This window comes from Meles meles, chromosome 3, assembly GCF_922984935.1.
Source record: "Meles meles chromosome 3, mMelMel3.1 paternal haplotype, whole genome shotgun sequence".
Lineage (NCBI taxonomy): Eukaryota > Metazoa > Chordata > Mammalia > Carnivora > Mustelidae > Meles > Meles meles.
The window spans coordinates 51,867,173-51,881,181 of NC_060068.1; the positions used below are offsets into that span (position 1 = coordinate 51,867,173).

Below are 14,009 nucleotides of genomic sequence, written 5' to 3' on the forward strand. Positions count from 1 at the left end.
CCGATGCGGGGCTCGATCCCAGGACCCTGAGATCACGACCCGAGCCGAAGGCAGCGGCTTAATCCACTGAGCCACCCAGGCGCCCCAACCCTTTTCATTTTCTAATACAAAGTACTCCCTTTCATTTTTGTTCGTTTGTTTTGGTTGTCAGGGAATTCAGTGAAATTTATTGCCTAATTGCTCTAATTAATGAATATCAGATATTTGGTTTCATTGTTCTTTATAATTCAATTGTGTGTTTATTGATTTTACCTTATGTTCAATCTTGTAAATGACTTCTGGCCTTCCCAAAATAGTATTGAGAAATACACATTTACAATACACCAATGATTATATTCATGGGTCATCTGTTTTGGGGTAAAAAAAAAAAATGAGGCAATAGGATATAGGACTCATTTCAAACACGCAGATGGAGGAGGGAGAAGAGGAGAAAGAATGGGAGGAAACAATAAATGGGAGGAAATGAAAAGAAGGAGGGATGATGTTGTAAGCCTGCTGTCTCCCATTTGTAAGTTTCTGTATGCATCAGAGCTATGTAGAAGGAGGCTGGATTTAGCTTGATCCAAAAAAAAAAAGGAGTTAACCTGGTGTGGCAGATGGCTGCTGGTCTCCTTACCTGACAGAGATGAAAAGTAATAGTTCAACCATAACAGATGAGGTGTTCCCACCTCTGACTGGTATTGCACGGAAGACTAATGAAGCGTGCAGTGTCTGGGTTTTGGGGCTGGCTTCGACAGAGGCTTCGCTGCTCTTAGTGTGTAAGACTGTGAGCCTGATGGGACACCAGCGAGCAAATTTTCCCACTTTCTACTCATTCCCTTTCATAAGGCAAGGCACCATAAGTGTGTTCCTTAGAGTCCCATATGATACTATGTCATAATAATTCCTTGGCATTTGGCAGGGAGACAAAAGGAGACTTGCAAGCAGAGGGGAGGTCTTCAGGGGCTCTTGGAAAATTAGCTTGGGATGAAAACCCAATAGGCTTAACTTATTCACTGGCTTATATCCAGGTCTAGAAGGAAACATTTGGGCTGTGTTCATGTGTGTTTTGCAGGAAAGGGAAAGACCTTTCTGTATATGGAATAAAGGCAAACCCTACTCAAAGTGGGGAGGTGGAGGTCAGAAGAGAGTAGCTTCTAAGGCTGTCAGTTCCCTGACTCCCTGTGACATTTATTTTTCTATTCTTGGCATTTATATTACTGTGATCAATTAGCCTCTCACAATGTTCTAGTCCATTGACCTTATCATTTAGCTATCTTATGGTGCTACTGTCACCATAGGGAGACTGCAAAAGAAACATTTATAATTTTGAATTACCTAGGTCCAGAGCTGGGGAAACATTAAAAGGCTTAGTTTGGATAAACAGTAGCCCACTCCATGACTAAACCCTGAGGGAGTTTTCCCTTTTCTCATCAGTCTTGAATTCTCACAGCTACACCATAAGAAGCAAAGGAACAGAACCCATCCTAAATTGTGCTGTTGTTCAGGGATTCCAAAATGACTCTAAGAAGACTGGGAAGATTACAGAAAGTCGGAAGGGACCTAACCTTAGAGATGGTTGTGTCCGTTAGCACCCTTGGCTGTAGAAAACAGACCTGGGCTATAATAATGTGGATAATAATGATATAATATAATAATGATATATAATATAATGATATCATATGGGTAATGTGGGCCGAAGGGAATTAGCTAGAAGAACATTGGAAAGCTCCAAGGTCAATGGGAGGTTGGGGAACAAGACTTAGGAATGCGGAGAAACCAAGGGTACTCTGCAGGCCCAGGAAGCTGGGGTTACAAGAATACTTTCCTGGGAGGAATGCACTCCAGTTGTTCCTTCCATCCTTCAAGACTCAGTCCTGGGAGAAAGGATCTGGTTGACTAAATATGGATCCTTCGGCTTCTGTAGTGGGAGGACCCCATCAAGATCACACCAAACACTGAAGAGGAAATTCCTCTGTTGGAAATCAGAATGCTTTTAGGAAGAAGGAGTGGCCAATGGGAAGAAAAGAAGAAAAAGGTGGGAGTTGGGGGAAGAAAAGAAAAAGTTGAATACTAGGTAATTCTTTAGTCCAACCTCATTTTACAGGGGAGGAAGCTGTGGCTTGAAGAGTGAAACAGCTTGTTCAAGTTTGCAAACAAGTGAGAGTCCAACCAGGGGTCAGAACCTTGGTTTTCTAGCTCCCAGTTTGGTGCCTTTCAACAGCAGATGCCTTTGGAAGCAGCACAAACAGCCTTCTTCAGCCATACTCACCCGAGTTTGGCCTCAGTGTGCTGGTCAGTCCAGCTGTATCAGATTTGAAGAATTTAAAAGGACACCTCATTTGGACTCAGCTTTTAATTGAAGGAGCAACCACTGACACTTCTAATAGAAACTAGCTCTTACATTTATGTTTTTTTATAAGCCATATCATCACTGTCTGCCCGAAGAAATCATAAGCTGGCAGAGGATGGACAGTGAAGTGTGGTACCGAAATAACAGGAGAACCCCAGGGAATTTAAGAGATGCCGTTCATTCCCCACTGGGGAATGGGATTTCAGTCAGATGGCCAGCCTTCCTTGGTGATGGATGCAGCTGGTCTTAATTAATTGAAGTCGGGAAAAGCACAGGTTGTCAAGGGTGCGGCGTCAGAAATCAAACTCGCTGGAGACGAGGAAGCATCCCCAGACCGACAATTAAGAATTGCCGTGAACAGGAATTCACCAAGGGCCCAGAGACGCGAAGCTCTGGTCAATGTGCAGGGACGCAGAGACGCAGGGAGGCGGAAAAGATCTGGACAGATTGGATTCGCCTGTCCTCAGAAGCTTGGCACTGTCCCACAAACCCCTGTGATTTGGAGAAGGGGTGGTTGACTCTTTTTTTTTTTTTAATATTTTATTTATTTATTTGACACAGAGAGAGAGAGATCACAAGTAGAGCAGCAGACAGAGAGAGAGGGAGAAGCAGTTTCCCCGTGGAGCAGAGAGCCCGATGCAGGACTCGATCCCAGGACCCTGAGACCATGACCTGAGCCGAAGGCAGCGGCTTTACCCACTGAGCCACCCAGGCGCCCCCGTGGTTGGCTCTTTTAATCCAAGATCAGGGAGGAGGAGAAGACTTGGTTTAATGCAGACAAACCTGTATAAATAACAGCATGCTGCTTTATTTTTTTTTTAAGATTTTATTTATTTATTTATTTGACAGCGAGAGAGAGAGAGAGATCACAAGTAGGCAGAGAGGCAGGCAGAGAGAGAGAGAGAGAGGGAAGCAGGCTCCCTGCCGAGCAGAGAGCCCGATGTGGGACTCGATCCCAGGACCCTGAGATCATGACCTGAGCCGAAGGCAGCGGCTTAACCCACTGAGCCACCCAGGCGCCCCCAGCATGCTGCTTTAGAAAGATGATTGGTTTGCTGACCAAAGGGTAAACAGCAGTCCAGCATCTTGGCTCGGTGACCAGCTCAGCCCTGTGCACCAGCAGCCAACGGCACGCGCCTGCAACTACTGTGTTTCCGCCACTGCCAGCTTCTCTTTCTAAACATCCCTCTCGGCCCCCTTTCTCCCCGAAATCCTTTTGTTAGGTCTAAACAAATCCTGTTATGAAACAACAACAACAAAAAACCTGGCGAACAGCCAGTCCACACAGAGAAATGGGACTTAAATTACATTTCGGTTTTGATTTCCGAATAGAGGGAGCAGTGATTGGACTCTAAGCAACACACACCCATTATCATCAGAACTCATAAGCTTAATTACAGAGAAACTGAAAGCTAATAATTTTTTATGCACAGTTACATCCCTAGGAGGCCAGTTACCATGGAAATCTCTCCTTCCTTTTCTTCTACTTAGAACGTATTTATATGGGAAAAGAAGTGAAATATAAACATGACGGAAACATTAAACAAGACACGGCACAGTTTGCTACAAATCCTTTACATTTATTATAAGAATACAGTAAAAAGAAAGGTTCTGCAGACCTATGCGTGGTAATTGGTCTATCGGAAAAGAAAAAGGCTATTCGAAAATGATCTAAGTTTACAAAAATGGTGAAAACATGTTTAAAAAAATCAGAAAACAATTGAAAAACATTGTACAATGTTAGCCAGCGTTGAAAGTATATTTTCTTCTGGATGTAAAAGCTAACAAATAAATAAGTGTTAAATACAGACCAGAGTTAAAAAATGGTCAGAGACAGACAACTAACTGTTGTATATAGTTAGCTGTCATTCATTGTCAGACTTGTTTACAAAGCCAGATAAACTCACCAAAGGCCTTGTGTGTATGCTCTACACTTGAATTTTTCTTATAAGAAGCACCCTATTTCCAGTGTTTCTTTTATCCATTTCACAAATAAATTATTTTAAAACAGCAACAAAAAAGATTAAAGGTGCTTTAACCTGATAGTATTGGCACTAGAGGGAAACTTGGTAAACCACAGGAGTGTTTTGCTCAAAGTGATGCTTATCGATGGAACATCTACACCTTGGCAGGCTGAGAGCAGGCACCGCTTGTACCCCATCATCTCAAAATCATCTTCTATCAAAGGGAAGAGGAAGCAACCCAGAAAATTGAATTTCTGCAACCACTCACTGTGGACCCGTGCCAGGAAAATGGCAGTGTCTTAATCCAGCGGGCTACCCACAGTCAAATGGCCTGGGCACCATTTGTATAGTTCATCTTTGCTTTTAGTTTGCTTGGGTTCCTGAAGAAGTCAGGGCTGTTCTTGGGACCTGGACAATTTGGTTTTATTCTCCTGCATTGATCTGGCTTTTCCTAACCCTATGTGATTGTTTGGGTATGACTTCAGAGAATTCTAGCCTTCCAGGGTCCTCCCCAGAACCCACCAAGAACAGCACACACACAGAAAGCCATAACATCAAAGTCAGCAGAATTCACACCCCTCCCCCACACCCCATTATACTTGTGTTGCTTCTAATGTATTTAAACACAGATATGAAATCTGAAGATGTCTGACTAACAAAGCTGTTGCAGTGAGAAAGCTCAGTACCCTCTGAAGGAAAATGCTGAAACCGGTCATGAAGTGTGAATTCCTGGCACACACGGAGAGTCAGATTGGGTCACAGAATGGTCCTGGGGAACTGACAATTCTCATGGTGCAGTCAAGTGTTCATCAAGTGAAAGAGAGTTTCCTATCTTTGGCCACTTCGGTCACAAATTGGGAATAACCAAGACCCTTCCCTACCAGCTCCCCTTTATCTATGATTATGATTTGATGCTCAGAGGTTATACCTGGGGTTGGACTTAGAATTGTAGGGTTATGAAATACACTTGCTGTGGGGAACCAGGTGAACTTTGTGGAACCAATCTCTGACTCTAAAGCCAAAATAATCTCATTAAAACATGCATATTTTCTGTACATTGCAAGAAAGGCCTAGCACCTAAGGAAGAATTATAGTGAATAAATTCACTTCTGTGGGAAATGGTCTTTTGCTTGAAGCAAAAACAATTCAGACTGCCAGGGGATGGGCCTTCAAAGCATCCCATAGTCAAACTAGAAGACGTGTGCTGTACTTTGGGTTAGGAGAAAACATTCAGTCCTATTAAGAACGGTTCTGGGCACCCTGCCCTGTGTGTTCCCTTCCAGCAGTCTGGCATTTCTTAAGAGCAGGCAGGCAAGTTTATTTCTACCTAGTCAAGTTATTTGTGAAAGGAAAATTCCTACAGAACAGGGTGTTTTGCTTTTTAATTTTTTTCCCTTCTGTGTTTAAAGAAGAACAAAGGCATGGATTGGCGAGCTGGCAAAGACTACAAGGATGGCCATTTGCCTGATCTCAGTAACAACAGATTCTAGATCTCGCTCTCTCAGACACTGAAGTTTTGAATCCAGGCAGGGCACTTAGAAATTTGAGCCTCCATGGGGGGGGGGGGGGGGTGTTAATCTTCATAAAGATTGTTCAGGCAACTTAAAAGACCCCCAGATTGTATAATTTGACAAGAGCTATACGAAGAAAATATTAATAAGAATTTGGACTCCTATACTTCATTTTTGTTACTGAAATTTTTGCTGCTTTAGTGTGGGAATTGGATTTTTTTTTTAATGGCCATCTTACACTTACCCTGTGTTGCTCAGCGATTTGACCTTTTCTACTAATATCTGTCCTATGCTTTCAAAATAAGGTATTCCCTCCTGTGACCAGATGGATTGCCTAGATGCTTGTAGTTTTTGCAAGGGTGTTTTAACTGAGCACATAAGGGTGAGGTGGTGTTTCTGTTGCCCGATGACCAAAGTCTGGCTTCTTAGTATGTCACTTTAGAATCTGCTTTGGATAGTACCTACAGTGTGCTGATTCTGATATTAAAGATGTTCTTAGCAAATGGGAGAAAGATGTGATATTTGGCTTTTTAGGAAGGGTACTGCTTTGGGGGAAGTATAGAGTACAGCTGAGGTTTTAACACAGTGGTCCTGTTGGGTCTGTATATCTAGGTAGGTTGGCTTATTCTGAACTTGTCTTTGTGTTTGTGACCCTCTTTTCTGAATCTACGGAGAAAGTCTTTAACATTGCACAGTTAAAAAAATTTTAGACATTTACTCATAGGGAATATGCAGGAAACAACACAAAATATTGGCATGGAAGAGAGGAATGGTAAAATTGAATATGTCCAGGGGTTTAAGATAGAGTAGTCATTGCTAGCGTTCTGACATTTCTTTGTAGGTAGGTAGGTCACCTAATGAGCTTACTTGGCCAAGTCAGTAGGCTGCTTCCCTGGACATGCCTGCTCAGAGTGGTCTTTGCTTCCTGGGAAAAATCTCCCAAGAGCCTCTATTGATAGTGTCACTCCTCTAAGGCATCTACCCACTTGTCCTGTCTCCAGCACAAGGACGACATGGAAGCTGTATTCTAAGCTGCATGTACCATGGGGCTGCTCCCAGAGTGGCCGTGCAGTTGGCTTCTGTAAGTGGATGCCTGGGAGTTCCCTACAAGGCAGGGCATCCTAAGCACCTGAGGAGAAGCTCTCTGGTCTAGGGCCATTGCGATGCTATCTGATTAAGGCTGATGATAAAGGCCTTCCTGTTAGTAGCTGCATATGAGAAAAGGAAATACCAACCAGAAGTTTAAAAAAGCAAAAACAAGAAACAAAACCAGAAAAAGTAGCACCCAGGACAGTTCCCTGTACCTGACGTGGCAGATGTTCAGGAAAAGCTTCCTGAATGAATAAAGAGGAGAGAAAACACATGATGAAATTCTGCTACCAGGGTACTTACTATCACTTAGAACACTTCTTTGTAGAATATTTGAATCTGCTGGTCTCACTGGGAATGTGTGGGAAGAGAGTTTAGAAATTCAGAATTTGAATCCCCTTAGAATAAAATAAATATTCATGTTTCAAGGTTCTTACAAGTTTGCTGGCAAGGAGGGAAGCTAAATCTGTCTTCATGCTGCAGGCAGATATACCTACTACAAGATTCCTTTAATAAAATAAAAAGCAGGAGCTTTCCCTGCAAATGTCCTCCAACGCTGCCTACCCTACACATTTGTGGGCTGCTTGGGGAGCAGGCCTGGCCTTATGGAAAAACCGAGCCAGGGTGATTTTTCATCACGCAGTGGCTATCTCCTGAGATTATCAGGGGCATAAAAGAAAATCAAATCAATATCCAATTCAGTGTCCTTTAAGAAATGTTGTAGAAGCTTGGGATGAATGTATATTTAATAACATACAGCAGGAAGCTCCTCAAAACCCCCCTTTGAGGACAGGCATTCTCTCACTGCTGCTGCATTTCTTTGTCTGAAGGTTAGCCCTGGGGCAGCTTTGCCTGGGGACTCTGTCACTTCTCTCTCCCCTCTCCCCCTTCAGTCTTGGTTTTTCGAGCTTCTGGCTCTGCCTTCTGCATCTCAGCTCAGCTGGGCTGCACCACCACTGGCTTTGGGATGTTTCTACGATTCTTTCCCCTCAAACATGACTGGACAAAGACAAGAAACATTGTTCAATTGGTATTTTCCTCCTTCCCTGCTGAATTCTGTTTCCCCAGAGTAGAGCTCACCCCAGGAAGGTCCCTCTGCGCATGACCCCAGGAGCCAGTTAGTGAACGTTATCAGGAGGGGAAACAGGGCTGATCCCAGTGCTCTCATTGAGGTGACTACACCCTATGGCAACTAGACATTTCTAACAAAGGATGAATAATGAGGGACCTTAGTTGATAGGTCCAGATCCTAGTCAGTAAGACAATGGGGGTAGGTGTGGTCCAGCAACATGGTGCCCCAGCCAGGGATAGAAAACTGCTCCCAATGCAAGGGAGAGGGATTTGGTTTGCTCCCACTGAGGCCCACATACTGGCGGGTGACCTCTTTTGCTTCTTGGGCTCCGTATCTCTTTCTCTCTCTCTCTTTTTTTTTTTTTTGGCTCCGTATCTTTTTAATTATCTGTAGGGAAGGATCTGGCCTGGAGGCACTGGTCTCCTCCGGCTTTCTAGTGACATTATCCAAGTCTCTGTTCCACTTGAATCATTCCACACTCTCTGCAGGGGCTGCACCATCGTGTCTTAGAAGAACGGGTTCTTTGCTCTCTTGCCTTTGCAGATGCCCACCTCAGCTCCTTATTAGCAGACAAACTAAAGTCTATGCTCATTACTTCTGTGCAGTTTAAAGTGACTGGAATTTAGTTCAGCGGGATTCTTCCAGCACCCAAGACTCTCCGTCCTTATTAGTGAGCTAAGTGAGTCTTGATGTCTATACTCAACAATTCAGAACTTAATCTTTGAATCAGTATGAGGCGGTAGGCTGGTTTTCAAGGGGGTAATAAATATTTCCTTAAATTGAATTATGACCGAGATATGTTTATACACCTTCTGTATTACAGCATTATTCTTTAAAGGAGAATTTTATGGGACTCTAAGACTATCAGTATCTCCTTCAAATAGGTAATCTTGTACATGAGTATTTTCTTTTGTAGAAATGAATATGCAATTCTGGATTCTCCCAAGTAATACTGTATTCAGACTTGATGTGAAACTGACCAAAACAGAAAAATAAATAAAATATTTAATAAAAAATTTCTGGTATGCATAAGCAAATTAGAATTAGTAATAAAAGAGGTAACTTTATTTTAATGGTAAACTTTCATGCTAACTTAATGGTATAATGGGAATGTAATATAAACTCATTTTCGTATAAAATCTTTGTTTCCATTTAATTAACATATTAATACATAAAGAAGATGTGTCTTTTTCAGTGCCCTCCCCATGGTTGCCCTATTTTGCGTTATTCTCTGTTTTGTATGAAGGCTCTGACCTAAATACAAAAGTCGGTCTTTACATGACTCAGAAGAGTGCTTACGGACAATCAGTTCTGTTGCTAAGAAACTTCTAAAGTGTCAGTGGTGTGATCCAGGGAGTATGTGTAAAAAGCAGAGGGCTGAGACAAACAGCCTCCTTGCAGAGTCTATCAGTCTCACTTCGGACAACCCCTGGCCACAAAACAGTGTCCACAGAGTTTACTCCCTTTGGTTGTCAGATACAGTCTGAGAATATCTCCTGATCACAAGCAAGCCCCTGAAAGTGGAATGCCTGAGACAACTGAACGACAGCAATGTGCTGTCGCTGATTTTTGCATTGTAAGTGTTAGGTTTATCCCACTAACGAGGTCCTCGGTGTAGGGCATATGTGATAACTAAAACGCTTTCTTCTTGACACAATCTTGCAGAGTTATTTTAGTGGTATTAGCCAAACTATAAAAAACTATGTGGCAAAACCAAAATACAACATAGACAAGAAAACCATACTATGGCTTAAAGGAAATTAAACCTATTTCAATGAGTAAACATTAGCTTTTCTTTTAAAAATAACCTTCAAATGAAAAACAGTTGTGAAATGTGTACTGAACAACGGCTAATACAATTAGGCTCATGGTCTATACTGATCGGCTAGTAATATGTTTCAATAATATTGTATTTGTGATAAAATGGTGAATTACGGATGAAGAACTTTATTGCCTACATTAAATTTGGGAGATGAGAGGGAAATGATTACATGAGACCTTTCACTGGGGACTCAGTGGTGAGATGGGCTGAAATAAGGCCTTCGGTTTTAAAAGTTTAAACAAAACTTATTAATCCCTTATTATTATTTTTCTAGAAGAGAAAGAATATATTGGCTTTGAGAAGTAACCTTAGATTGCATGGAATATGAAGTTAATTTTAGGTTTCAAATATCTGCAATAAATGTTAATTTAACATTAAAAGATTTCTTGAAAAATGATGAACTACCTAAATATTTGTCATAAAGGTTTGTTGGTGATTCACAATTGAAAAATGCAGGCAAGTCAGGCTGCCTGGGCTTATTTCCCCCCACCCCCACTCTGTACTCATAAATTTAAGGAATTATGACAGGAAATGTATAGGAGTGATAGATGGAACTCTTGGAAAATCCATTAACACCACAGATTTGTGACCTGGCTTAATTACATTCAGTCTAGTGGCAATTTTGGTTTCTGTTTTCTTACTAAACAAGTTATGAAGTTTTGTGCATCTCTGAAGCCTTCTTTCTCTACACCAACTTGCAGATTCAGAACAGTATTTGTATGTGTGCTTTCTGGGTATGGATTAGCCTCTTAAAGTACATAATTCCAATAATTATCAGTGACAGAAGGGATGAATAAATTATGCTCTAAGCACAACAAAATTAACAGTAAAAAACGGTTTGCATAAGTTTTTCTTAATGCATGCGCCTATATTAAATTTAATATTCCATACAACTTATCCTGAAAGGCTCCCAATGAGTGATTAATCCTGAACTATACCACTGCCTGCTTTGGGACAAAGAATAAAATAGAATTTAAATGCTGCAGATGTCACGATGTTTTGAAAAGCTTCTTTAATTTAAGCACAGAGTTATGATGTGAATTGCAAATTCTAACAGCCTGGATGAGTGAAATATCAATGCCATGTTCATTCTTCACACCAGAATGCAAAGCTTAAGCTTCAGGTCTTGTTCACAAAATTAAAGCCAAAACCATCATTCCCTCTCCTTGCTGAGAGCTTAGCATTGAGGCTAGTAAGTGATGAGGGTCTGTTTTCTTTAAACAAAGAATATTATGAAGAGATTAATTTGGAAATACTGACAAAAGGTAAAAATGTCCCACGTGACTCTTCTTTTGAAGGCTGGCAAGTGCCTGAGGACCCCAGCAAGCACTTAATGCATCTGGGCTTCGATTTACCGCAGTATAGGCCATCAAAAGAAGTTTCCATTTTTTACCGTATTTGACAGAAGGGAATACATTGCTGATTTTTTTAGAAGTTACTTTGTATATTGCAATATATTTTTGAGGGCAAGTTTACTTGGCTTTCATTTTGATCTGGATGTAGTAATTATCAAATGTGTACAGAACTTGCAAGGAAGTTGAAATGACAGACTCAAGCTATTTTGTTCTCTTCAGTATTATCGTTTATACTCTTCAAAGTACTGGGTGTGAGTTCTGTGCGATGGTATTCCTAAGCAGCGAACAACAGCTGGAGAGGGCAGGAGGAATTTTCTATCCCATAAGCTCTTCCAATGGATATAACCAAACGATCACTAAGGTGCTATTTAGCTGAACACAGGCCCGAGCACTTAGTAAAAGCTCCCAAGCCACATTTACCCCTGAGCGTGACCATCTCCTACACACATATTTATCCTGAGAGGCAACTATATACAGAACATGGGGTAAGTTCCCTGGATGCAACTAACATGCAGCTCAACAGACTCCTCCTCGTAACTCTGTGTTCCATCTTATTCACATGACGTGTCTCCAGAACGGTGCTCGCATACTGGTCGGCTAAGATAAGGGGCTCCGGGTAGCCGTGTAAGGGTAAATGAAGGGGGAAAGTGGAAACAGGAGGGCTGTCCCTCTATCTTATTCAGTAATGTTCACTTGACTTCTTTACTGTTTACTCCTGCTTGATGGTAGTGTGTGTGTGTGTGCGCGTGTGTGCAGGCGCACGTGCATGTGTGTACATACATCCGTGTGTTTACGAACTAGAATCACGAAATTCTTTCGGCTCTGGAAACTGATACAAATAAAGGGAATTAAATACCAGGATGCCTCCTCTGAGGTGAAGGTAACTTAACCAAAAGTAGGCTGTTATTTCTGTGGACTTGTGCTTTGTAGTTTCACTATTTTTTTTTTTTTTTTTTTTTTTTTTTGCTGCCATTAGGCTCTAACTATGAACTTCTGAAAACATTTCTTAGAACTTTTCCTGTGATTTCAGACCATAAAATAAAAGGTGTGTGGGTGTGTAAAAACTCTGAAAAGAAGGCAGATTTTATATTTTCCACCTCTTTCTCTAGCTGTTCCTTTCTCCAGACCCCCCTCCCACACACACAGCTCTCAAAAACATCTTTTTAAGAGCTGCTGTTGCATCCCTAAGAGCGTGCTCTTTGAGGACATTCCATGCGTCACTGTCCGACGCCCAGACCAAGGAGCAGGGGGACAACTAGCTTCCTAATAATACAGGAGTGTGATGCTTCTCACACTGCACTTCTTTCTGGCAAGAAAGAAGAGAAAGACCCTAAGAGGTCCGACTAGCTCCCAATAGAAAATGATGCTGACAAACAGAATCCTGCCTTGGCAGAGCAAAAAGCCACTTTGGGTTGGAATGTGTCTTGCAGACAGTGGCATTGCCAGTGCTGCTCTAGCACCCATGGAGTCGGTCTGTGGCACAGGACAGCAGCCTGGGAACGGTGCCTGAAGCAGAAAACCTTCGAGAAACATCAGTGGTCCTGGTGTGAAAAAGATCTGATCTCCCCTCCCACTGAGAGGCTGTGCTTTTCTATTTACAATGGCCTGAAATGGCAGGATTGCTGTGGTGAGCTAATAAAGCCCTTGGTAAGAGTGTCTGTTTCTGGAATACGTTGGCTTTGCCTTTTTCTTCTGTCAGTGGCACATACTTAAAAAAACAATAACAAAAATCACCTTAGAAGACTGTTGTAGGTAATGCGGTAGGAACTCATTGTTAATGAGAACAGTGTCACTCTGTTGGAGGACCAGGTCCTAGGAGCTGTTGGCACTGTTCCGTCACTGTGTGATTTTCCTCTTGATGACAGTGAGTTCTTTCTGAAGTTCACTGAACTTGGGGCGGTTTTCAGGTTTATAATCCCAGCACTTCGTCATAATTTTGAAAATGTCCTCTGGGCAGTGCTGAGGGGCTGACATTCGGTATCCTGAAGACCCAAGAGGAACAGAACAGAGTTTAGAATGGAGAGAAGACAGGAATATTCACACAGGGCATTATGCAGTGTGTAATCTTAGTACCTTATGTTGCAGTTATAATATAACCCCCCCAAAACCCATTTCAGGACAAACTGACTTCTGTTTTCTGCAAGTGATGTAGAATTCAGTATTACAGAGGCATCAAATGACTTTCTAGCTTCAATAGCTTATTTTTCATTTGTTTATTTGTCACAGAGTCTGAGGTAAGATAAATCACATACACATGCATATTTTAGTTCTAAGTATTTACTTTTGCTTTTAGAATTTGCTTTTAGATACTGTGGGCAGAGATTTTTTTTTTTTTTTTTTTAAATCATCAATACAACCCAGCTTTTTTAAGATGAAGAGAAGAGAAGGATTTTACAAACACTAAAAGTGAAATAAAAATGAGTAGGAGCTCTGTTCCCTGCCAGCCCAAGAAGAATTGTGAATTCAGAGCTGTCTGGTGGTGTGCTGGGCAGCACGGACGCGCCTGTGTGTATTCACCCAGGAAGTAAGATCGCAGTGAGAGGAAAGAAGGGGCTGCAAGTCTTCCTCCTGCACCCGGTTCTACAGCCAGCCTCCTGGAGAGGGGCCTCCAGCGAGGGCATTACTGGGGCAGAAGCATTCTCTCTGGTGAGAGCTGTAGACCACACCAGAGCATCCCAGCCGGCCGACTTGTTCCTGTTTCTGATCTGGGAACAGCTTATGGTTTCTTCAGAAATGTTAGACAATTTTCAAAAACATCTCTCTGAAGTCCAAATACATTTCAATTTAGAATGCTATTAGTGGTGTTCATTTGGCATAGAATAAAAAACAGGAGTTGGAGGAACGCTACTCTCTTTGGCTTGAAG

The 14,009-nt window shown here is 42.0% G+C and overlaps 1 protein-coding gene across 6 annotated transcripts in view; it reads right to left on the minus strand.

Moving 5' to 3' along the window:
- Positions 1–10,787: 10,787 nt before the first annotated feature.
- Positions 10,788–14,009, minus strand: part of FER (FER tyrosine kinase) — a 466,540-nt gene continuing 463,318 nt past the window's right edge. For all 6 annotated transcript variants that reach the window (XM_045999916.1, XM_045999920.1, XM_045999919.1 and 3 more), the window contains one exon: positions 10,788–13,127. In XM_045999916.1, the coding sequence (XP_045855872.1) occupies positions 12,982–13,127 (146 nt within the window). In that variant the 3' untranslated portion in view covers positions 10,788–12,981. The remainder of the gene's footprint in view (positions 13,128–14,009) is intronic.